Here is a 21,945-nt window from a genome sequence, read left to right on the forward strand (position 1 = left end):
TTAAAATAGTCTCTTGAAAAATTAAAATTTGAGACGTACAATTGATACTTAATTATTGTTTCTTTATTTTTACATCATAATCATATGAAATTCCTAAATAGAAATGATAGCTTTCTATTTATTCGAGCTTTCATTATTCACCGCAGATTAGGCTCTTGGATAGGATAAAAATTAATTTCGATTCGAGATACAACAATCATGTCGCGGTGAAGCGAGACCTGTTTCACAGTTACCGCGCTAGTATTACAATCGAGTTTGTAAGTAATTTTACACTGATAGTTTTTAAGTGGATTATCAGTTTTATGGTAAAATTTTATGAAAAATCGATTGATGCGATTATTATTTCAAAATTTTGCATATTTGTCAAGATATGATCGAAAAACTGTACACCGTCACACATTTTTCGCGATTATATTTTGGTAAATACATAATGTCCCCAGTTAGTTTGAGGAAAAAAAGCAAAAATGAAAAGAATAATTTTTTTCGTTGGTGCATGGACTGGCGCCTGGATAGAAACTTCAATATAAATATAATGAAGTTCAGATGAATTTTAAGAATTCTTTGTTGTTGTAATTATTCCCAATAACTTATTCCATTGTCCTAAATCGATTTATCCCATGAAAATACTAATTACTCGAACGAAAAATAACTCGTTTTTCATTCTCAGACTGGTGCAAAGACGGCCAGTTCGTCTGCGGCAACAGTAAGTACTGCATCGACCAGATCCAGGTGTGCGACGGTGCACCGGACTGCCCGAACGGCGAGGACGAGAAGAAGTGCGCCGCTCTGATCGACGAGGAGATCCTCCAGCCGAACTTGGAGCAGACCTATCGTCATCCGTTCGGCGACGATCTCGAGGATCTGCTGAGCGATCAGCCCTCGTTGGCCGACAGAATAATCTCGGACGAGGACAACGCCGACGACGAAAATGACGACGACGACGACGACGACGACGACAGCTCGAGCTCGCTGGATGCCATCGTCGAGGACAGCCTGCTGCGCACCGACGACAACTTGACCGACGTCGTTTCCGGCCGCGAGATACACAAGTCGAAGAACCGTAACAATTTACTGCGTCCCTCGCTGTCGTCCGCCAAGACGAACTCGAACCAAGCCGCTTATCCTTACGCCAAGTACAACTACAGGCCTGAAGTCAACAATTACAACGATCGAGGCTTTCTGAGCATACGAAAAAACGGCAAGTGGGGAAAGCTGTGTCTGAGCGACGAGCTGCTGCAGAGGCGAAGTTTACCCTGGTCCATCGAGGATCTCGGACGAGCCGTGTGCAAAACCATAACTTATCAGTGAGTGTTTTTCTATTCTATAATATATTTGAAAGGCAAAAGAATTATATTCAACGCCGCGTACTTTGACGAATGCACAGAGATTTCGCCAAGGTCGAGCAGGTGCAGGAGGATCGTTTTTCGCGGGACAAAAACTACTACAGTCTGTCGCTGAGCAACGACAGACCGCTGGAGAAGAACAGTCTGACCTTCACACCGACGGAGTGTCCCAATCGCCAGGTCCTCAGAGTGAAGTGCAAAAATTTCGAGTGCGGCATCAGAACGCAGGCAACGACTCAAGCGAGGTAGTAATTACACAGTTTTTTCTTCTTTTTAAGCGTGCATTAAAGTATAATGGATCAAGGGTCGCTTGGTGCTTTTTATTTTTTATTTATTTTTTTTTTTATAATATGAATGAGATCGAGACGCGCGTTTGAGATAACAATTGGGGACATAGACAAGGGCCTCATACTCGTGTTTACAGAGTCGTCGGCGGTGGTAGCTCCAGCACCGGAAGTTGGCCGTGGCAGGTTGCGCTCTACAAAGAGGGCGAGTACCAATGCGGCGGTTCAATCATAAGTGATCGCTGGATCATATCGGCAGCTCACTGCTTTTACAAGTAAGTCCTTATGTTAGCTAGTAAAAAAGAAATTTACCACTATTTGGCTTTTTTAATTATATAAAAAGTAATAAAATGAAGCCACTTGAAACTGATTCTGATTGATTGAGTTACTTTTGTCTTGAGTCGAAATGAGGTAAAAAAGTGTCATCGATCATAATGGTTCCAAATTTTATTAGATTTAAAATTAATGATATGCTTTACAAACAATTTACTGATTTTTTAAAATTAAAACATTTTGAACTAGTCCTTTAAATAAGCTTTTATACATTTGTTGAGTTGTAATGCATGAGGGATGCCCCGAATCATCATAGGTTTTTAAATGAGACTTTTGTGAAAATTATTTTTTGCAATGTGAGATCGTTGTGTGATAAATCCATGTAGATTTCGAACTTCATTTGTAGAAGAATAACTTTCCGCGCATATCTCAAGTATTTATAGTACTGTGCACCGAATTGATGTGGATTTTGAGATACTTCTATGATGAATATTTCTTTCCGCAAATATCACATGCATGAGTGATACCATTATGCACTGAATCAATGTGAATTTTGAGAGTACCTCGTTGTAAAAATTTCTTTTCGCATATATCACACATGTAAGTAATACCGTCATGCACTGATTGAACGTGCCTAATCAGATCACACTTCTGTTGAAACGTCTTTTGACATACATTGCATGCATGTCTGACACCGTTGTGCACCACATCAATGTGGACCTTGAGATACTGTTTCGTTGAAAATTTCTTTTCGCAAATATCACATGTATACTTGATACTCTTATGAACTGATTGAACATGCCTACTCAGAAAACACTTCTGTTTAAATGTCTTTTGACATACATCGCACGCATGTCTGACACCGTTGTGCACCGAATCGATGTGTATTTTGAGATAAACCTTTGTTGAAAATTTCTTCCCACATTTATCGCAAACATTTTCAATACCATTGTGCATCGTATTAATGTGAATTTTCAGCTGACCCTTTTGTGTGAATGTCTTCAAGGATATATCACATACATGTGTGACACCTCTATGTAACGTATCGATGTGGATTTGGAGAGTACCCTTTGTTGAAAATTTCTTTTCACAAATATCACACGTGTGAGTGATTCCATTATGAATTCGTTGAACGTGGTAATTTAGACTATACTTCTGTTTAAACGTCTTTTTACATATATCGCAAGTATGTGTTATACCCCTATGCAAAGTATCAATGTGAGTTCTCAAATTAGATTTTTGAGAAAATTTCTTTCCGCATATATCACATGCATGTGTGACCTCCATGTGCACCGCATTAATGTGGACCTGGAGATACTTCTTCGTTGAAAATTTCTTGCCGCAAATATCACATGTGTGAGTGATACCATTATGAACTGACTGAACGTGGCTATTCAGATCATACTTCCGTTTAAACGTCTTTTTACATACATCGCATTCATAGGTGGTAACACTATGTACCGTACCAATTTGTGATTTGAGGTTATGTTTGTTGTTGAAATCTATTGTAGTTCCCTTTTTTTTATTTTGTTGAACAAATTCATGGTCGAAATTCAAATTCGATTCCTCTACAGCGTCATTAACAACTTCTTGTTTCACTTCACCCACAGGTTCTGTTTTGAATATGTTTTGAATTTTATAATTATCGCTATTTTTTACACTATGCAGGGGATTTGAAGAACCATCCTCGATTTTTACAACTGGTAATGAATTAATGTTGGGCTTGACATCTGCACATTCAACAACTATTTCCATTTCGTCATCAAATTCACAACTTCTATCATTCAATTCACAATTTTGAAGGATATGATTCTATAAAAAATTATAGCTGTGTTAGAATTTTCATTGAAAAACAAGTACAATACAAGTTAAGCATAGTTATCAATACTTACTGAATCTTCCTGTAAAAATGGTAAAAGTTGTACGTTTTTAATGTCGGACATTTCACAATTATTTTCAATAAGCGACTTCTCATTGGATTTCTCTTTTACTCTGAAATAGCTCGAATAAGGTCAAGATAGTTAGGCATAATATTTTTTAAAATTCTCAAAAAATGAAAATTACCTGACAGCTCTGTGTTCCATCGTTCTCACTTGGAATTTGTTTTAACAATTAACCTTTCTGTGATGATCAAGCTAACTGCAAGGAATAACTCGCAAAGAGCAGCGAGATCTGTGCTCGTTCTATTGTTTACGTCGTGCGTGGCATGCATGACCTCTCTGTGTATAGTGTTGCTCGGCTCGCGGTATTGTGCCGTGTTTGTCTACGGTACGTGGAAGGGCTGTGAACGAAGTAAAACTTAGTCTTTATATACATCTGTTATATTATATCATTGAAGAAATGACATTATTTATCTCATATCCTATGAACAGTAAACATTTTAAAATGAATAATATCTCATAACGGAAAAATAATATAATAATAAATAATTCTACGGCGCACGAAGCGCACTGAAATATTAGAGCTGTAGTAAAATTTAAAAACGACAAAATCTTTCACTCGCAGATCGGAGAACGAATATTGGGTGGCGAGAATCGGTACGACGAAACGCGAGAGCTTGCCGAGCCCGTACGAGCAGGTGCTGAGAGTCGACTACGTCGTCACGCATCCCAATTACAACAACACGGGCTATATCAACGACATCGTCCTGCTGAGGCTCGAGAAGCCGATGACGTTCAGCGATTACGTCAGGCCGGTCTGTTTGCCGTCGAGGGAGCCGCAACACGACGAATTGTGCACGGTCACCGGATGGGGTCAACTTTACGAGATCGGCAGGATTTTCCGTAAGCGCATTACTCATTACAAACTGCAACAATCGGCATATCGTTCAAGTACAAAACGTGTAAACGCATCGTCTCATTTTTCGAGCAGCCGAGACGCTGCAAGAGGTCGAGGTGCCAGTCATCTCCACGGGGATGTGCATCATGCAAACGGTCTTCTCGTCTCTGTACAGAATCTCGCCGGGAATGTTCTGCGCGGGTTACAAGGCGGGCGGAAGGGATGCTTGCCTCGGCGATAGCGGTGGACCTCTGGTTTGTCCTGGTCCCGACAATAAGTATACCCTGCACGGTAAGTCCACATTTAGCTACGAACCAGCACACTCGATCAAAAGACATTTGCTCAACGAAGTGCCGTCTGTCGCAGGAATCACGTCCAACGGTTTCGGCTGCGGCCAAGCCGACCGACCGGGCGTCTACACGAAGGTACACTACTACATCGGCTGGATTCAGCAGGTCGTGGCGCGGCAGAATCCGACCACGGCCACGTCCCACTGCCGCGGGCATCGCTGCCCGCTGGGCAGGTGCCTGTCGAGGTCGCGCGTCTGCAACGGCTTCCATGAGTGCTCGGACGGCAGCGACGAGCGCAACTGCAGCGGCGCGGCCAGCAATCCCGACGGATTATTTCGATAACACGAGGGTATAGCGCGGGAACGGCTTCGACGCCGTTGGCAAATTGTAAAAAATAAACTACTACTTAATTAAAGACTGATTTATGTTTGCGCAGAAGAATCGAGGGATTGAATGACTGACTGTTTGCAAGACGATACGCGTGCTTGATGTCGTGTGATTTTTATATTTTTATAAGGCGTAATTATTACTTTATGTATTTGATAAACTACATAAATCGAAGGGTATCAAATTAACGCAATGAAAAACTTTTAGATATCCGCAAAGTTATTACACTTACGATAGAAATAATTAAAGACAAAAAAATTTGTTTTTATTAAAATGATCAATATTTTGTGCGAAAAATATAAATATTTAGCTACTAAGAATTGTATAAGTAGATAACAAAATTAATTCTACAGATATTGTTTACGTTATTTTAAATTAAATATGATAATATTGTACATATTATTTGATAAGATCAATGCTCTTAGTACTAACTCACGTCAATTACTCTAATTTGATACTCAATCGTAACAAAATACACGTCTTTGTAAAAAAAGTTAGAATATTTTTAATGAATTTGACAATTAATTGTTTTTTGAAACAATGGATTATTCGTGATAATGGAAAGTTATGCATAAGGGCGTCATTACGTTATACACCCGCTGTAAGTTTGTGAAAATAATAATCGAATAAAATTCACGTACTATTTTGCACTTGAGACAACAAATGAGTTTACTGCTTAAATCCCTTTCAACGACGGTTTTTATGAAATCTTCTGCATAATATCGAGATCGAGTATCGTTTTCGTGAATATGAAAAATACCATTATTGGCTCAAAGTTTAAAAAGAATAAACTTAGCCACCTCCTTTTCAGTGAAAAAGTAAAAAATACTTACCATCTTTCTGCAAAAGAGAGCTTTCGCTTCGCTTTCTGAAAACTTGAAGGAAACAAAAAAATTAAAATGATAAATATACTTACTTGATGTTTATATGCAGTTTTTAAGGGGAAGGAAATTGATAGTCAGTGGTTGGTTTTGATTCATTATGCACTTTTTTATTAGTGAAGGTTCATTCCAATACATGTTCAGAATTCTAGATATGAGCTCCGACTCATGCGGGAATAATTACTGCGAGATCATGTTATTAACTGAACGCTGATAAAAATAAAACTAATTAGTAATCGTACATGAAGTAATAATATACAAATTTATCATCAGAAGTACAAACTACTTCGATAAAAACGTATGTAAAGTGATTACTTACTAATTTATAGGGCTGTGCGAGTACTTGAAAAAACTCGACTCATCAAGTTCGAGTATTTTTCTCGAATTTCCAAGAGCCGCCATTCCCCGATTCCCCGATGCGCGACATTGTATGCGCACTGCGCAACGCACGTGTTGGAGGCTGACACGTTAGAAAAATTTAATCTACTTTCTAAAATACATGGTTAATCGCTAGACGTGTGCTTCACAGAGATCAGTTCGTACAAGTACACGAAGCTGCTCACATCTTCGTCTCTATTTCCTCGAGTGTTGGTGAGTCGTCAAGTTCGACCAAGTGTTAAACGTGTTCACTAGTAAAATCCAAATCCATCATGGCAAAAGATAAATTTAAAAATAATTGTTTCAACGAGAATAACATAAGAGATATATTGAAAAAGTTTAGAAGTAATCCCTTGCAAATGGATTTTAAACAAATGAAAGAATTAAAAGATATGATTAAACGTGACCCATCTACATTTTTGAAAATCGCATTACACAAGAAGCTTTACACATTATTTACATTTATGAAGCAGTTCATGGAGCTAAATATTCATAGAATATTTATAAATGGAAAGTCTGCAATTCATTATTCGTCCAATCTCAACTACAAATGCAAATCGGAGTTACGTGCCTATAATCGTCTCAACTATCACGATCCACAATTTGCGTGGCACGATAATCAACACGAAAGCAAATGGAACAAATATCATGCTTACGATGACCCAGAGACAAAGTCCCTCATCAATTTTTTTTTGACAAATTCCGAGGAAAATCATTGCGACGATCATGGATACACCTATTTACACGGAGCTTGCTTCAGCGGCGATATCGAGACAGTGCAACGTTTCTTAAGCCAAGGCGTGGACGTGAATGTCGACTCGTACACGTGCTCGCCGCTGCACATAGCCTGCAAGTACCGCCGAGCGGATGTCGTGAATGTACTGTTGGAAAACGGCGCGGAACCGAATCAATTGGAAAAAGAAAGTAAGTCGACTCCGCTTCATGCATTGGCGCGACTGCGTGTGTGTGACTGTGACGAATTTTGTATCGACAATACAGACGACGACAAGAAAGAGAAAAAGAGAAGACCAGTCGAGGAGATTGTCGACTTACTCGTCGCTAAAGGAGCAAATATCGAGGCACGAAATGCTCGAGGTTTCACACCTCTGGAATTGGCGGTGTCGCTTTTGGACTATGAGCTGACAAAGTCACTCTTGGAACGAGGTGCGAGTCTGGACAGTTTGAGCGAGAATATTACGTTTAGCACAGTATATACATCATCTGAATTGAATGATTATCCTATTACTTTTTACATCGCTGAGATGGTACGGTTGTTGTCGTCAAATGGATTTTCTTGTGACGTTTACACTCGACTGAAGATTTTGAAGTTTTTTATGAAATATCGAAGTTTAGATATCAAAAATTTGATTTTGAACAACGATGGTAAATCATCCAAAAACTTAACGAGCGGATCGACTCTTGTAGGCATTCAGCAATACCTGGCTATTCATAAAGAATTTGGTTTTTATTTCGATTCAGAAACTGCCGATTACTTGCATAAAAAACGAGAACAAATAAGATTAACACTCGATCGGCCAATGTTAGGGACTGTTGATACTATTACTACATCCCTACCTAGCATCAGAAAACTCGGAGTTGAGAAAATGAAAGTCATTATGGTAAATAAAGACGTCTCGCTGTTACAAATTTGCCAAATGAGTTATAAGGAAGCTTCTTCCATTTTGAGCAAAATTAAAGATTATCGTTTACCAGCACTAAATGATTTAAAGGACTTCGTTCAAGTAATAGTAAAAAAACACATTTCCAACGTTCTGTTGAGGCTACAATTCGAACTGTTGGCCGCCGATCTGTTCATGACGGATCATTGTAAACTGAATCTTCCATATACTGTCTGCCGAACGATTGCTGGGCACATGAGCGACGGAGACCTGTTTCGCTTGTGCGAGTGGACAAAAGAAAGTGATCTAGAACAAACGACACCTCCTAATGGAGTAAACGAGATCGTGTAAACAAAGATTAATCTTATTTCTACACAGTGCACTAATATAAAAGAGCGCCATTACATTTTTTGCCATCGCTGTAGTGTTTAATAATATTAAATTATTGCTAAAAACGTTTCATGTAACTAAAATAGTACAATTATCTTTTCATAGAATTAAAATTATTATATCTCTGCCTTACTTGCCTCAGGGATTGCCATACTTGCGCGTTCCTAAGCACAGCACATAACAGCAGTTGTCGTCCGTATATCCGTGTTGCTAATATTTACAAATTGTGATATGAAATGTCAGAACTATTGATGTAAACCAAGGAAACGGAACAATTTTATTGCGTACATATCATTGAAGAAATTACATTATATATCTTGTGTTTATTAAAATCTCATTACAGAAAAACAAGATATTAAAAAATTTTTTATAAATTAGAAATGGAATTCTGAAACTGTAATGTCATTCTGATTTGTCCACATCCTATGTAGCCTAATTGCTACTTTTACTCTAATAATAAACTCTTATAATAACTCTTATAATAAAGTTTAATGTATCAAATGTTTACAATACGAATCATAATAATAAAATCATTCTCGATATTTTTTATCATGAACCTTACATTTATTATAAGCAAAGTCAAAGCTTTACTCAAATACTTACAGATAGTACAATATGTCTTCGAGTCTCTAAAAAAATATCCATTATTCTGTCATTTGTAATGAAATTATCTTTATTCCTTTTTTCTTGTAAATTTCATGCTTTACTTTTTACATATCTTCTGTAGCCTCATGACATTCATCTTTTCCAACAACGTGACTCGAAAAAACTTTCAAGGCTTCGAAAAACTCCTTACCTACGGGAACAATTTCACTGGTCGGCGTCGTGAACCCGTGCATTTTTTCCGTCAATTCGATTGTGTAAGCCATCTCGACGCCACCCTCTCCCATTGCCCAATCGGTACTGCTACCCGAACTCAAATCTACGGTTCCACCAATTAATGTTTATACAAAATTTAGAAGATGTTTTTATTGTAGATGAGATTTATAGAACTTACAGACGACTTTCGATGCAGAGCCGACTTGATACGAAGATTTTCGTACCTTGGCCAATTTATTGTTAGCTTCGCGACCGAGGCATACCTGTAAGAAAATGATGCATTTTCACTGACGAGCTCGTTAAAAAATCAACGCAGCATAACTAACCAAATCATGAGCATTTTTTGGAGCATCGTAAGTGTAACCCCAAGGATGCAAAATTAACTAAAACGAAAAATATTATAAAAGTAGGCGCTAAAAATTTTACAACTTCAACTTTACGCTCACATTTCCTGGACAATGAAGGCTCAGGTAGACTTTGATTCGTCCTCGTAGACGCAACATAAAATCCCTGAGTGCTCGACTCTCCGGTTCGGAAAATGCGTGGGGACCGGCGTAGATAGGACTGCACGGAACCTTTGAGGCACCGACGGCTATACTTATAGAAAACGGATGTGATAAACAAAGAATCAAAGAGGAAATAGCGTTAGCACGTACTGTTCCAGTGGAATCCAAAATTGCGATTGAGATCGACACCCGTGCAACCCCATCGTTTGATTTCCGATCGACTCTTTCTCCACATTCTTGCCTATTTGTGTAATTTCAACGTGAGTCATTTCAAACCCCCAAGTCGGAAATAATATCGAACTCACTACTTTATTGTACCTTATCGCTGCCGTGAGAAAACTCGTAACCATCCGGATTGAGCAGTGGAATCACATAAACGTCCATATTGTTCAAAAAATTGGGATGTTTCGTCAGTTGATCGATCGCGTACAGAGCCGTGGTAACGGAGATCCACTCGCGGGCGTGAATGCCAGCGTCGATCAGTAAAATCGGTTTCTTAACGTTACGGTCTCGTTTAGAAAATTTAATGGCAAAGATATCTCGATTCTCGTAAGAACCTCCGATCCTTTCTATCTTCGTGAAACTCGGATGTTCTTTGTGGATTTGTTTCAAGTAAGCTGTGATCTGCGCGGTCATACATTTCAATTAAATATTGTCAACACTGTATTCGGAAAATTTCGTAAATACCTCATCGTATTTTGGAAAATGTTCGAAATTATGGACATCACGACGCGTCCGACGATGACGCTTGTGATTTTCGTCGTTGCTCTTCTTTATCGTCTCGGCCACGTTCTCGATGTCGATTTTGTAAGTCAAGTGATTCTTTTTCAACGTGCCTTTGAATTTGTTCACCTTGTCCCCAGCTACGTATAATTCGACGACGCCATTTTTCGATGGTTTTTCCGGTACTCGCAAAAAGTCGAATCCCTCTTCGTCTTGATACGACCGAACCAAGTTTAATTTTTTATCGGTATCGACAGTTATCGAGAGTTTTTGCATCCTGAACTTTTTTAAATTAAAATCATCATGAATTAACGAAACTATTTGGAAAATGAAGAAAAAAGATCAAACCCATCGACTGGTGGTATGTATTCTTCGGCAGCGTTGATGCGAATTATCACGAACAAAAGCGCAATAATTACATTCATGGTTTTTTTTTCTTGATGTCACTATGTGAGCGACCAATGTCGCTGAATAGAAAAAAAAGTACGATTTCACTGAGAAAAACTCGTTTTCGTGAAATCGATGAGCAAGCGCATAGCGCAGCGCGTGCTTTGCATCTAAAGATAGCGAAGTTTTTTTTTATTGACAGAGTATAAGCGGCGTGAAACATTATTTTTTCTTTAAAACCGTTCCAAGTCGTGATGATATTCGTAGATACGAAAAAGAAAAAATAAAAACCGTCAGCTTGCGAGTGGTTTTAGCAGATGAGTACGTTGGAAAAAATGTATTATTAATCGTGCACATGGGAAATTGCCAAGATTTTAGTTGTATAATTTATCGTTGCTTTAATTAGTTTTTTTTCATTAGTTTTTATTTAATTTCTGTGATCATCTTTTTTTTTCTCTCTTTAACGTGCAACATCTTAATCGTCGTATTTCGATACAACTTCGTAAATCTATAATTACGTATTATCATTTTCATTTTTAAATGCACAACTCATGTATCTGTTAATTAAATCTCGCGATCAAAAATAATATATTATTTTAGTACTTCTATATAGTTACATATATAACAGTGATGAGAAATTCTCTGAGCTCTTATGTACAAGTATGACGAAGATGAATGGAAAAAAAATTAAATTATATCATAAGCAATGTGACGTATTACAATCTACGGGTTTGTTCAAAATCCGCGGCATATGTCGCCCGTGACGTAGCGCGCGAAAACTTTGATGGCTTCGAAAGTCTCCTGGCCCACCGGCAAAATCTCGCTGGTCGGCGGCGTGAATTTGTAGGAACCGCCGGGCAGCTCGATCGTGTAGACCAGATCGACGCCGGCTACGCCCATGGCCCAGTCGTCGCTTCCGCCCGCGGCTGCGTCTGCGATGGAAGTTGAAATGAATTTTTCGTTATTGAGTTTTTAAATAATAAATTTGTCGTCAATTTTACTTACAGAGGACGTTGGTAGAGCTACCGATTTTGTAGCGCGTGCCACGAACACGCGCTAGGGCAGATTCGGCTAATTCGGCAGCGCATCTCTGTAGAAAAAAATATTGATTTAAAGCCGCAACTTTTTGAATTAAATGCTCGATGCGAGTAAAAATTGAACTTACTAAAACTGGCTCATTTGGTGGGAGCTCGCTCGTGAATCCCCAAGGAAACAGCATGTACTAAAGTGCAAGAAAAAAAATTATAAGCTTGTCGAATCAAAAAGAAAATTTCGAGAAACCGACCATTGGATTATCGTTCAAGATTTATACTCACATTGCCGTACGAGTGCAAAGTTAAGTAAACTTTAATGAGACCTCTCCTGGACAGTATGAAGTCTCTCAAGGCTCTGGTCTCTGGCTCGGAAAATGGTCGACTACCGGCGTACTGCGAGCTGCATGCGTAAGGCGACGCACCGACACCTGTTTTTACAACATCACAGAGTTACGGAACAATGGCGCATCGTTACATTTGATCTGAATCGTGGTGTACTCACTCATCCATTGATAATCGAAGTTTCGATTGGCATCGACGCCCATGCAGATCTTCTTCGACATGCCCGACATCGTCTTTCTCCACAATCTGGTCTAGATAAATGAACAATCGATCGATGTATTAAAAAAGTCGATCGTTCTAATCCCCGAGCTTTTCTCGCAATTATTGATTATTATTATTATTATTATACCGTTCGATTGTAATGGGTGAACTCGTAGCCGTCGGGATTGAGCACGGGTATGACGTAGACGTCCATCTGGTCGAAGATGTAGGAGTTGTGGGGCTTGTCGACGAGCTGGTGCACGGCGTAGAGGGCCGTCGTCGGGGCGATCCATTCGCGCGCGTGTATACCCGCGTCGATCAGCATGATGGGCTTGCGGGCCCGAGCGGAGATGCTCTTGCTTATCTTGACGGCCCAGATGTCGCGACCCTCGTAGCTCTTGCCGATGCTGAAGAGATCCATCGTGTCGTTGTGCAGGGCCTTCAAGTGGCGCAGGTAGAGCTCGATCTGTGCGCGCGAAATAAAAACGCAGCGGCAGCAATGAGTGCACAGGGTCTCGATAATTTTCCACGCGCGCCTCCATCGTACATGTACGCATTTTATATAGACAAGTGCCTCGCTATTGTTTTACCTCGTCGTAACGTGGAAATTTATGAAAGAGGCCAACGTCCCTACGGCTACGCGGATGTGACTGCTGCTGCGGCTGCTGCTGCATCATCGTCCATGGCTCGGCGCGCTCCTGCTCCAGGGCCAATTGATCGACGATCTTGGCGACGTCGTCGTGCTCGACGCTGAATTCAATGTCATTGGCGCGCAGCCGATCCTTGAAATCGGCCACGCGCTCGGCCGTGACGAGCAGATCGACGCTCTCCAGCGGCGATCGGGGCACGCGCAGAAAATCGAAGCCCGGCTGGCCCCGGTAGGCGAGCACGTGCCGCAGCTTCGACTCCGTGTCGCAGCGCAACGCCAGACTCTGCATTCTGTGATAAATACGTGCGTGTAGATCGTATGCGATCGATAAATTATAATAATATCAAAGTGTACGATGATGTGGCTGCAGTGCAAGCGCGATCGCACTCGCGGCGGCGGCGGCGGCGCATGATTTTGATCGAGATTCAAGTTCAAGCGCAAACGATGTTATTATAAAGCTCGGCTGGCCGACGCGAGCCGACGCGTTTTCAAGGAATAATCAATTGACAGCGCGCGCATGAGCTTATGCGTGCTGTGTTGCGGCTGCTTCGATTCAAACGATTGGATGTGTGCCTGCCTGTGTACACGATAATAATATGATATAAAACTTACCCATAAATCGACGGTAAAGAATCGGCGTCATCGTCATAATTGGCAAGGACCTCGCTCACTGCTAAGCTGGCCACTGTCGCAGCGAAGACGAGCGCGAAACGGAGCGTGGCTTGAGTCCTCATGATTTTTATTTTTTTCTTTGATCGAGAGCCGTTTTTCGGTTACGAAATTTCTCGAGTTCACGAAAAAGGGAGGCGAGAAAAACAAAGAGCTGAAAAATAAAAGAGAATTTGAAATACGAACTTTGCATTGTATCGAGCTGCTCATTTTAACTTGCAATGTTGCACAAGAAAGTAATGAGAGAGAGAGAGTGTGTGTGTGCGGCACGAGATCGAGACAGCTCATGCAATAAAAAATTTCAATGCGTTGGTCTTGCTGCATACAAACAGTAAATAAATAATCGATGAATAACAATATAATTATAATTACGTACGTATGCGTAGAAACTTTGGAGATGCTGAGAAATCGTCGACGACGAGGATAGGCGCGTCAAAAGACGATGCACCTGCTGGACTCGCTGTTGTCTCGCTTGGCCCAGTTCATGCTCTCTTGCTCACGAGGACGACGTGCACACGCAAACGCACTTCCATTAAATTAGCTGCATGTCCACCTGTGCATGTACTTGTCTGTGTGTGTATTTGCTCGTACCTCTCAGGGCACCGACGCCGATTTACCTTTTTTTATTTTTTATTTTATTTATTTTTTTGGCACTCGTGCATCGAATCGAAAGTCGATCAACCAAAATTCGCGCACGACGGCAGCAGTGAGTCGCGTATCGTTTATTGACACGGAGAGAGAGAGAGATAGAGATGCGTTACGGAGCTCGCGAAAAACATGAATGAGAAGCGCGGCGCTTGGTAGCTGCGGGTGCCTCGCATATACGCGCGGTGCGGACACGCGGAAAGAACCGCATCTCTTCTCACACTCGCTGCTGTTCTTTTTCTCTCTCTCTCTCTCTCTTTCATCGGCGCGTCCAACGTCATCGTCGGGAGAGCTCCCCGAAGCAGGCGCGTGTACCACCTCTAAACTGTCTCTCTCTCTCTCTCTCACTGTGTGCATGATAATATACAGATATAAAAAAGTGACACACACACACAGACACGGACAGTCGAGTCGCTCTTTCCTTCCTTCTTTCTTGCTCTCTTTCGGGGCTTTATTTTATAAGAGCGCGTCCTTGACACTGTGCGCGCCGTACTACTTGCTTCGTTATCTATAATACATGTAGCGACTATTTAAAAAAGACACATCCACGCGAGGCTCGTTCGACGGTAAGAAAAAGAGAGAGAGAGCTCGAAGTGGACGAAACTGTATTTTTATCGCGCTCTCTCGAGCTTCGAGAGTCCACTTTTTTTCTTCTTTAATACTGTTCATATACATACTAATTGCACTTAATGTCTTTGCGGATGTCTTTTTTTAGTCTCGGAGACACTTGTTATATACCTGGGTACGCTTATTACCTTTTAAAGCTAAACACTTTCTATTCATCTTTTATGTTATGATTTTTTTTCCTTGAAAAACCCAAGCTCATTTGCAATTACGTCAATTTTTATTCGGAGTCAAATCGATTCCAATGTTTGTTTTTCGAAGGATGAGCAATCTCGCGCGAGATGATCGCACCATTTTTTGAGATCGTTACGCCACGGTAGGAAAAAAAAATTATTAAAAATTTATTTTTCTTTGTAAATTTTACGAACGAAACGTTGACACGAGAGTCAATTTGCTGGATGTGTGCTTACGTATATAGCGGTAACAGGCGACACACGCATTACACATGCAACGAGCGCGCAATATTTATATTGAACAATAGCTGTAAATACACGATCATCGACCGTGACGAGAACTATTCATCACGATGAATTTACAGATTTCCATACGTACACCACAATACACGATAACTATTCTAGTTCGTGTTCGCTTCTATTTTCCTTTTTATTTAGGTCAAATTTTTATTCATGGCTTTAATCGTCGCACAATTTGACTCTTGTTTTAATGACTCGATTTATAAAACGGACTCGGTATCGACAAGTGTCAAACTTCCGTAGATTTATGCTTGTACGACCTCGAGTAACCACTGCCTACCACGTTTATTCACATGGATAAATCAACAAATTGAATTGAAAAATAAAAGTGTAATCTTGATGTATGAACTATTCTACTACGGTTTATTATTCACGATGAAACTACAATTTCTTAATAAATTTGACTTTCTACGATGCACGAGCTAAGATTTTCACGATAGGAGACGCCAACGGCTATTATCGTCATCATGTAATTTAATCAGCAGAACGAATTCGTTAAGAAATGCATCGAAGATCTCTTAAATTCTGACAATTTTCTAACTGCGTAAAACAAAGCTCATACGATGTAAACCAATTGCTAAAAGTATGATTTACTAGTCGAAGTTGTGGTTTAATCGACGAATATTTTATTTTATGCGTAGTTTTTGGCTCTTGGTCGCATTTCAATCGATTTACGAGAGATGCAACTCGTAATCCAGGGTATTTGATTTCAATAAAAAGTAAAAATTAATTTGTTTATGGTCGTTTTAACAATTTTATTACCTTTTTCCGTAACGTTCTGAATTCATGAGTACAGTGTTTTTAGAATGTATTGAAATTACATTGAATTTCTCACAATTTTTATCAGAAAAGAGGCTTTACATTAAATAATATAATATAGCATTAATTGAATAAATTGCTAAGATGAACTTAAAAGGTAATTGTACTTACAACTGAAATACCTTGAAATTAAGTTATAGCAAACTTTAAGTATTTGAGTTGATAAACATGAAAGATTTATTGCAAATTTAACTTAATCTAACACAGATCACTTTTCATTCACAGGATATAAAACCCATTAATCAAAAGAAATAAAAAAATATAACGAATCAAAAATTTCTCGTCAAGAGTAGAACGGCATAAGTCAATACTAACTTTGGGTAGATCTATGATCAAAATTTTATTAATTTTGAACTCTTCATCATGGAAAATATTTATGTTTCCATTGCTTCCATCTCTGCTTCTGGTATTTCTAATTTCATCTGTACATCTGTTGTGTCTGTTGTTTTAGCTGCATAACGTAATCGTAACTTTTCATAGTGTTTAATATCCTGTAATAAAAAAAAAAACAATATGATGAAGCAAATGTCATAATTATTAACACTTATTACTTCAGTTTCATGAAAGTATTCATTGTTGTATATAAACTTAATTTTAAGTTAAATCGTGTCATTATCTTACCTTTTCTGTCACAGAAGGTTTAATTTTAGCAAATGCAGCTTCAAAGTGCCTAGCACAGACTTCAGTTGGTCCAAAAGCACCTCGCATGATTTCGCGCACTTTCTCAACGCCAGCTTCATGAACAAATGCCGCTAAATCAGCACCTGTGTAACCAGCACAGCGCTCAGCTAAAGCTTTGAGATCTACATCGGCAGCAAGTTTTGGTTTTGTTCCATTCTAAAAAAAATAAAAAAATAATTAACGATAAAGTATGGGTGAATAATCATTAACTCATATCATTTGTGGATTTTTAACTTACTTTTGTCAATGCAGTAAGTATGTCTACTCGATCGTTAGGATTAGGAAGACCAACGTATAAAATTTTACCAAGTCTACCAGGACGAAGAACAGCTGGATCAATTATATCTGGTCTGTTACTGGCTGCCAATATAAAGACGTTCTTACGACCTTCGACGCCATCCATTTCAGTTAGTAACTGATTAACTACACGAGATGAAGCCGAGTTGTCACCTTCGGAACGTTTAGGACACAAAGCATCGAGTTCGTCAAAAAATATGACACAAGGTGCCGAATTTCGAGCTCTTAGAAAACATTGTCTAACGGCTCTTTCGCTCTCCCCAACGTACTGAACATAGATATTATTTTTGTAATGATCATATTTGGAACCTTATAATTTATTATTTTTGGTTTTTACATACCATATTGAGTAGTTCAGGTCCCTTTACTGATATGAAATTGATGCCAGCTTCATTGGCAATAGCTTTTGCTAACAAAGTTTTTCCACAACCAGGAGGACCACATAATAAAACTCCAGTTGAAGCTTCTAATCCAAGATTATCAAAATCATCAGACAATTTAACTGGTGCCTAAAATCAGAAATTTTCAACATTATTCTGAAAAAGAAAAAAACTTGAATTTAATTCAATATTTACCAATATTGCCATTTGTAAGTCTTCACGGATATGTTGCAGGGAACCTATATCATCCCATGTTACATCTGGTACAGTGGCAAAACCTTCCCTCTTAGCTGAGGGCTGTACATCTTTTAAAGCTAATTCAAAATCTTGTTCTTCAATAGTTAGTAATTCAAGCTGCTCAGGTGTGAGTAATGAATCATTACGTAACCAAGATAAAATATCTTTAAATTTATTGGGGGATTCAATTTTTAAGGGAGGTTCTTCAATAGGAGATCGCATTTCAACTTCATTGATCATTGTATTGGATTCTATTTCGTTAGCAGTTTCATATTGTGTTTCAGCAATTTCCGTTAACTGAGTTTCAGCAACTTCTGTTGATTTAATTACCGCATTAGAAGTACTTGGAGCTTCAATATCTATGGTTTCAGCTGCAGAAGTACTAGCTACTTCTGTTGATTTATTTTCATCTACAGAAGTAATAGCTCCTTCTGTTGATTTCGTTTCAATCTCAGAAGTACTAGCAATTTCTGTTTTTTTAGTTTCTGCTGCAGAAGTATTAGTAACTTCTTTTTTTTTAATTTCTGCTGCAGAAGTACTAGCAACTTCTGCTGATTCAATTTCTGCTGCAGAGGTACTAGGAACATCAGTAATTGTAGTTTTTGCTACAGAAATTCCACCTTCTGATGATTTAGCTTCTGCAACAGATGAACAAGGATCTTCAGTAGTTTTGATTTCTTCTTCAGAAGGTTTAGAAGTTTCTGTGGACTTGATTTCTGCAGCAGAAGTGGTTGAAGCTTCGGCAGATTTAGTTTCCACATCAGGAGTGTTAAGAGTTTCTATAGCTTTGGTTTCTGAAGCAGAAATACTAGTAACTTCCATAGGTTTATTGTCTGCTGAAGAAGTATTTGGAGTTGATTCAGTTGCAGTAGATTCCATTTCTACTGCAGAAGTACCAGGGGTTGGTTTTGGTGACAGTTCTTCAACAGATTTTAAAGATACATTCAACTGTTCAGAGTCATTGCTAATTTTTGATTGTTCTGAAGAGCTTGCAGTTAATTTATCTGTACGAAATTTCATTATTCAGTCAAACTCAAAAATAAAAAAAATATGAAAAAAACTTATAAAACGAACCTGCTTTGTGAGTTGATGATGAACTAGAAGTAGCTGGTTCTACAATGATATCATCATCAATAATAACATCAGCAATATCTATATCTGAATCTTTTTCAACTTGCATTGGAGTAGGTCTAGGTACATCTTTATTTTGTTGTCTTTTTAAATCGTAAAACATTCTAAAGAAAAAAAATAGAATAAAATTTATTGGAATTTGTATCTTTTTTAAGAAAATTAAGATACTGAAAAATAAATGTTTACCTATAAACACAATTTACAGCAGCTTCTCTGATAAAAGCTACTAGATCAGCTCCAACAAATCCCGGAGTTAATAAAGCAAGTGTTTTTAAACTAACTTTTGGTGAAATTTTAACGCCAGATGTGTGAATTTTTAGAATAGCTTCTCTTGCTTCTTTATTTGGAATACCTAAGGATATTTCTTTATCAAACCGACCAGATCTTCTTAAAGCTGGATCGATAGCATCAAGACGATTAGTTGCTCCAAAAACTAGAACTCTTGGACTAAGATTATCCATACAAATCTGTAATTGGGTAACTATTCTGCTTTCCATTGCTCGTTGAGCTACTGCACGTTGAGGAGCAATTGCATCAATTTCATCAAAAAATAGAATACATGGTGCAATACTAGCTGCTTGTTCAAATAATTCTCTAATTCTTGTTTCACTTTCTCCAGATATACCTCTAATTAGTTCAGGTGCTGCTACTTTTAATAATGGTATATTAAATTCCTAAAATTATGAAGCAAAATTAATTATGCTATTTAAATCATTATATTAAATTATTAAAATTAAAATTTATATTTACCCCAGCAATAGCACTAACTAATAAAGATTTGCCACAACCTGGTGGACCATGTAATAGACACCCTCTAGGAGGAGTTATTTTCAACTTTGCATATGTTTCTGGTTGCTTCACATGTATCATTAATTTTACAATATTTTCTAAAATTTTACTGTTACCTCCAATATCTGAAAAATCAACTTTAGGAACAGTAACAGGTGCTTGTTTTTCCTTTTTACTTATTATGACATCTTGAATAGTACTTTCTGTATCTTTATCTTTGAGCTTTTTTTTCAGTTTTCCTGACTGATGTGACTGGGATGAATTATTAGAAAGTTTTTGCTGATTTAATTGATTAAACTGATTTACTTCATTCACTTGATTTGAATGACTTGAATGACTTGCATGACTTGCATGACTTGACTGACTTGACTGATGCCAGGGATTCAGTTGATTTGACTGATTTGATTTCACTGGAGGCACATTTGTAGTCTTATGTATCGTTATATCTGGCTATAATAATAGAGACATTTTTCAAATAATTTTGAAAGTTTAAAGATAAAATAAAAAATTATTTCTTTTCATATTACCCATGGTACATTTAATCTGTTATTTAAAGATGCATTGCTGACACTAGGGGACAGTCGTGCTTTCTTTGCTGGTTGTGCACCTTGTGACAGAATGTCGCTAGATTTATTAACTACTGTTGATGTATTTTTGTCTTGGTCATCATCGCTGCTAATATCAATTAATTCTTTATCACTTGAGTTTCCATTTTGATGATCTGGTCCTTTACGTTTGTAGCATTGTAAATATTCAGACGGCACTGTATCAGCTTGGTTGTCCGACTATGGCACAACACATGGGTAAGATTTAAATAAAGCAGTTAATTAAAATGAAAATAAGATAATATTCTAATTGGAAATATGAATAATACCTCAATTTCAATCTCATTGTCATCAGTCCAAGGGTCTTGTGAATTTTGAGTTTTGGCCAAGTTTTCCGTTATTTCATCATAAGCACGACGTACCAGTGCTCTGAAAGGACCTCGTTTTTTCCCTTTGTAATCCCTGTATTTTCTTTGAAGGGTATCTGCCATCTCGGTTATGTCAATGTAGAGTTCTTGATTTTCGTACAAGTACTGTAAAATAGAAAGAAAGGGGTGAACCAAGAGCACACACCATTATTTTGTACACTCTTATGCACAACACTATGAATATTATGCAGGCATAACAGTGCATAGAAAACAAAGAACGAGGTTAGAAATATTCAATGCAACAGTAAATGCACAACACTTGGTTCGAGGAATTAGACACAAAGAACTCGTCAAGATTTACTCACCGATTTGACTCTGGAAATAATTAATTGTTCGCTCGACATTTTGAATTACTTGCTAATTCTTGGTCTCTCGACAAACAAATATTCTAATCTACACACGATGCGTTTGTAAAGTTTCACAGCGGATATACCGCGACGATACTCGAGAAGTATCGTGATAAGGACATGCAATAACTGAAAGAACTAATGTGTACACAAAGTTGCGATGGCCTGCTCGCAATGCGCCGGCTACTATGGCTAGGTGTAACGTGACCTTCTCGTGCGGCTACCGGCTGTAGAACGAAGGGCAGGCGCATTCGGCGATTCCAATTGGCTGATGGGGATTGGGGATGTATATGTATGCCAAACCAAAGTCTGTGCGCAGGCTCGAATTCTTCGCATGTTATAATTGACTGAATAATAATTTCGATTTTTACTGCCAACGATAAAACAATGTGTGCCGATTAGATAAAAAATTAATACAAGCAGACAACTGCGGAGTGCAATTTCTATAGGGTTTATACTTTTACAGCGATAATATGTGAGACTGTATTTGTGGATAGTGCGCGCGCAACCATGTTTGTTGATTCATGCCGGCTTTTGTTCGCATAGTTGTCGTGCCGGTCATTTTTTTATTATTGCTGCGCAAATACTCCATAATG

General features: G+C 38.6%; 4 protein-coding genes across 4 annotated transcripts in view; 1 reads left to right on the forward strand and 3 right to left on the reverse strand.

The window, feature by feature from the left end:
- LOC106657422 overlaps positions 1-6,005 on the forward strand; it is a 67,244-nt gene extending 61,239 nt beyond the window's left edge. The window contains exons 12-17 of the mRNA XM_023463577.1: positions 668-1,304; positions 1,385-1,588; positions 1,768-1,902; positions 4,406-4,683; positions 4,772-4,969; positions 5,045-6,005. Coding sequence (XP_023319345.1) covers positions 668-1,304; positions 1,385-1,588; positions 1,768-1,902; positions 4,406-4,683; positions 4,772-4,969; positions 5,045-5,310 — 1,718 coding nt within the window. The 3' untranslated portion in view covers positions 5,311-6,005. The remainder of the gene's footprint in view (positions 1-667; positions 1,305-1,384; positions 1,589-1,767; positions 1,903-4,405; positions 4,684-4,771; positions 4,970-5,044) is intronic.
- Positions 6,006-9,249: 3,244 nt separating this feature from the next.
- On the reverse strand, positions 9,250-11,279 carry LOC106657421 (carboxypeptidase B-like). The gene is made up of 8 exons (XM_014378953.2): positions 11,020-11,279; positions 10,636-10,948; positions 10,267-10,572; positions 10,099-10,189; positions 9,889-10,034; positions 9,769-9,825; positions 9,621-9,705; positions 9,250-9,545 (listed from the first exon to the last, which is right to left on the reverse strand). Exons 1-8 carry the CDS (start codon positions 11,094-11,096, stop codon positions 9,334-9,336), a joined length of 1,287 nt encoding a protein of 428 aa, XP_014234439.1. The 5' UTR covers positions 11,097-11,279; the 3' UTR covers positions 9,250-9,333.
- Positions 11,280-11,467: 188 nt separating this feature from the next.
- LOC106657484 (carboxypeptidase B-like) lies at positions 11,468-14,734 on the reverse strand. Its single transcript, XM_014379024.2, has 9 exons — positions 14,330-14,734; positions 13,897-14,107; positions 13,226-13,574; positions 12,784-13,101; positions 12,595-12,685; positions 12,375-12,520; positions 12,224-12,280; positions 12,064-12,148; positions 11,468-11,990 (listed from the first exon to the last, which is right to left on the reverse strand). Exons 2-9 carry the CDS (start codon positions 14,016-14,018, stop codon positions 11,794-11,796), a joined length of 1,365 nt encoding a protein of 454 aa, XP_014234510.1. The 5' UTR covers positions 14,019-14,107; positions 14,330-14,734; the 3' UTR covers positions 11,468-11,793.
- A 1,695-nt stretch (positions 14,735-16,429) lies between these two features.
- On the reverse strand, positions 16,430-21,812 carry LOC106657480 (nuclear valosin-containing protein-like). The gene is made up of 11 exons (XM_014379017.2): positions 21,308-21,812; positions 20,904-21,107; positions 20,557-20,814; positions 19,991-20,479; positions 19,427-19,914; positions 19,184-19,344; positions 18,068-19,113; positions 17,834-18,001; positions 17,434-17,760; positions 17,136-17,351; positions 16,430-17,005 (listed from the first exon to the last, which is right to left on the reverse strand). Exons 1-11 carry the CDS (start codon positions 21,344-21,346, stop codon positions 16,889-16,891), a joined length of 3,513 nt encoding a protein of 1,170 aa, XP_014234503.1. The 5' UTR covers positions 21,347-21,812; the 3' UTR covers positions 16,430-16,888.
- Positions 21,813-21,945: the final 133 nt, after the last annotated feature.

This window comes from Trichogramma pretiosum, unplaced genomic scaffold (assembly GCF_000599845.2).
Source record: "Trichogramma pretiosum strain Unisexual culture from Peru unplaced genomic scaffold, Tpre_2.0 scaffold119, whole genome shotgun sequence".
In the NCBI taxonomy this organism is placed as follows: Eukaryota; Metazoa; Arthropoda; class Insecta; order Hymenoptera; family Trichogrammatidae; genus Trichogramma; species Trichogramma pretiosum.

What these genes read in the sequence shown, in the direction of transcription:
- LOC106657484 (XM_014379024.2), bottom strand. Translation starts at nt 14,018, where the DNA reads ATGAGGACTCAAGCCACGCTCCGTTTCGCGCTCGTCTTCGCTGCGACA. An exon ending in CTTTGCACTCGTACGGCAAT is followed by an intron (nt 12,281 to 12,374) that starts GTGAGTATAAAT and finishes CTTGCACTTTAG; the next exon opens with TACATGCTGTTTCCTTGGGG. An exon ending in TAGCTCTACCAACGTCCTCT is followed by an intron (nt 11,991 to 12,063) that starts GTAAGTAAAATT and finishes CTTCCATCGCAG; the next exon opens with ACGCAGCCGCGGGCGGAAGC.
- LOC106657421 (XM_014378953.2), bottom strand. Translation starts at nt 11,096, where the DNA reads ATGAATGTAATTATTGCGCTTTTGTTCGTGATAATTCGCATCAACGCT. An exon ending in TACATACCACCAGTCGATGG is followed by an intron (nt 10,949 to 11,019) that starts GTTTGATCTTTT and finishes AAAAAAGTTCAG; the next exon opens with GATGCAAAAACTCTCGATAA. An exon ending in TTTCTCACGGCAGCGATAAG is followed by an intron (nt 10,190 to 10,266) that starts GTACAATAAAGT and finishes TTACACAAATAG; the next exon opens with GCAAGAATGTGGAGAAAGAG.
- LOC106657480 (XM_014379017.2), bottom strand. Translation starts at nt 21,346, where the DNA reads ATGTCGAGCGAACAATTAATTATTTCCAGAGTCAAATCG. An exon ending in TAGTTAGTGCTATTGCTGGG is followed by an intron (nt 19,915 to 19,990) that starts GTAAATATAAAT and finishes TCATAATTTTAG; the next exon opens with GAATTTAATATACCATTATT. An exon ending in ATCATCAACTCACAAAGCAG is followed by an intron (nt 19,114 to 19,183) that starts GTTCGTTTTATA and finishes AATTTCGTACAG; the next exon opens with ATAAATTAACTGCAAGCTCT.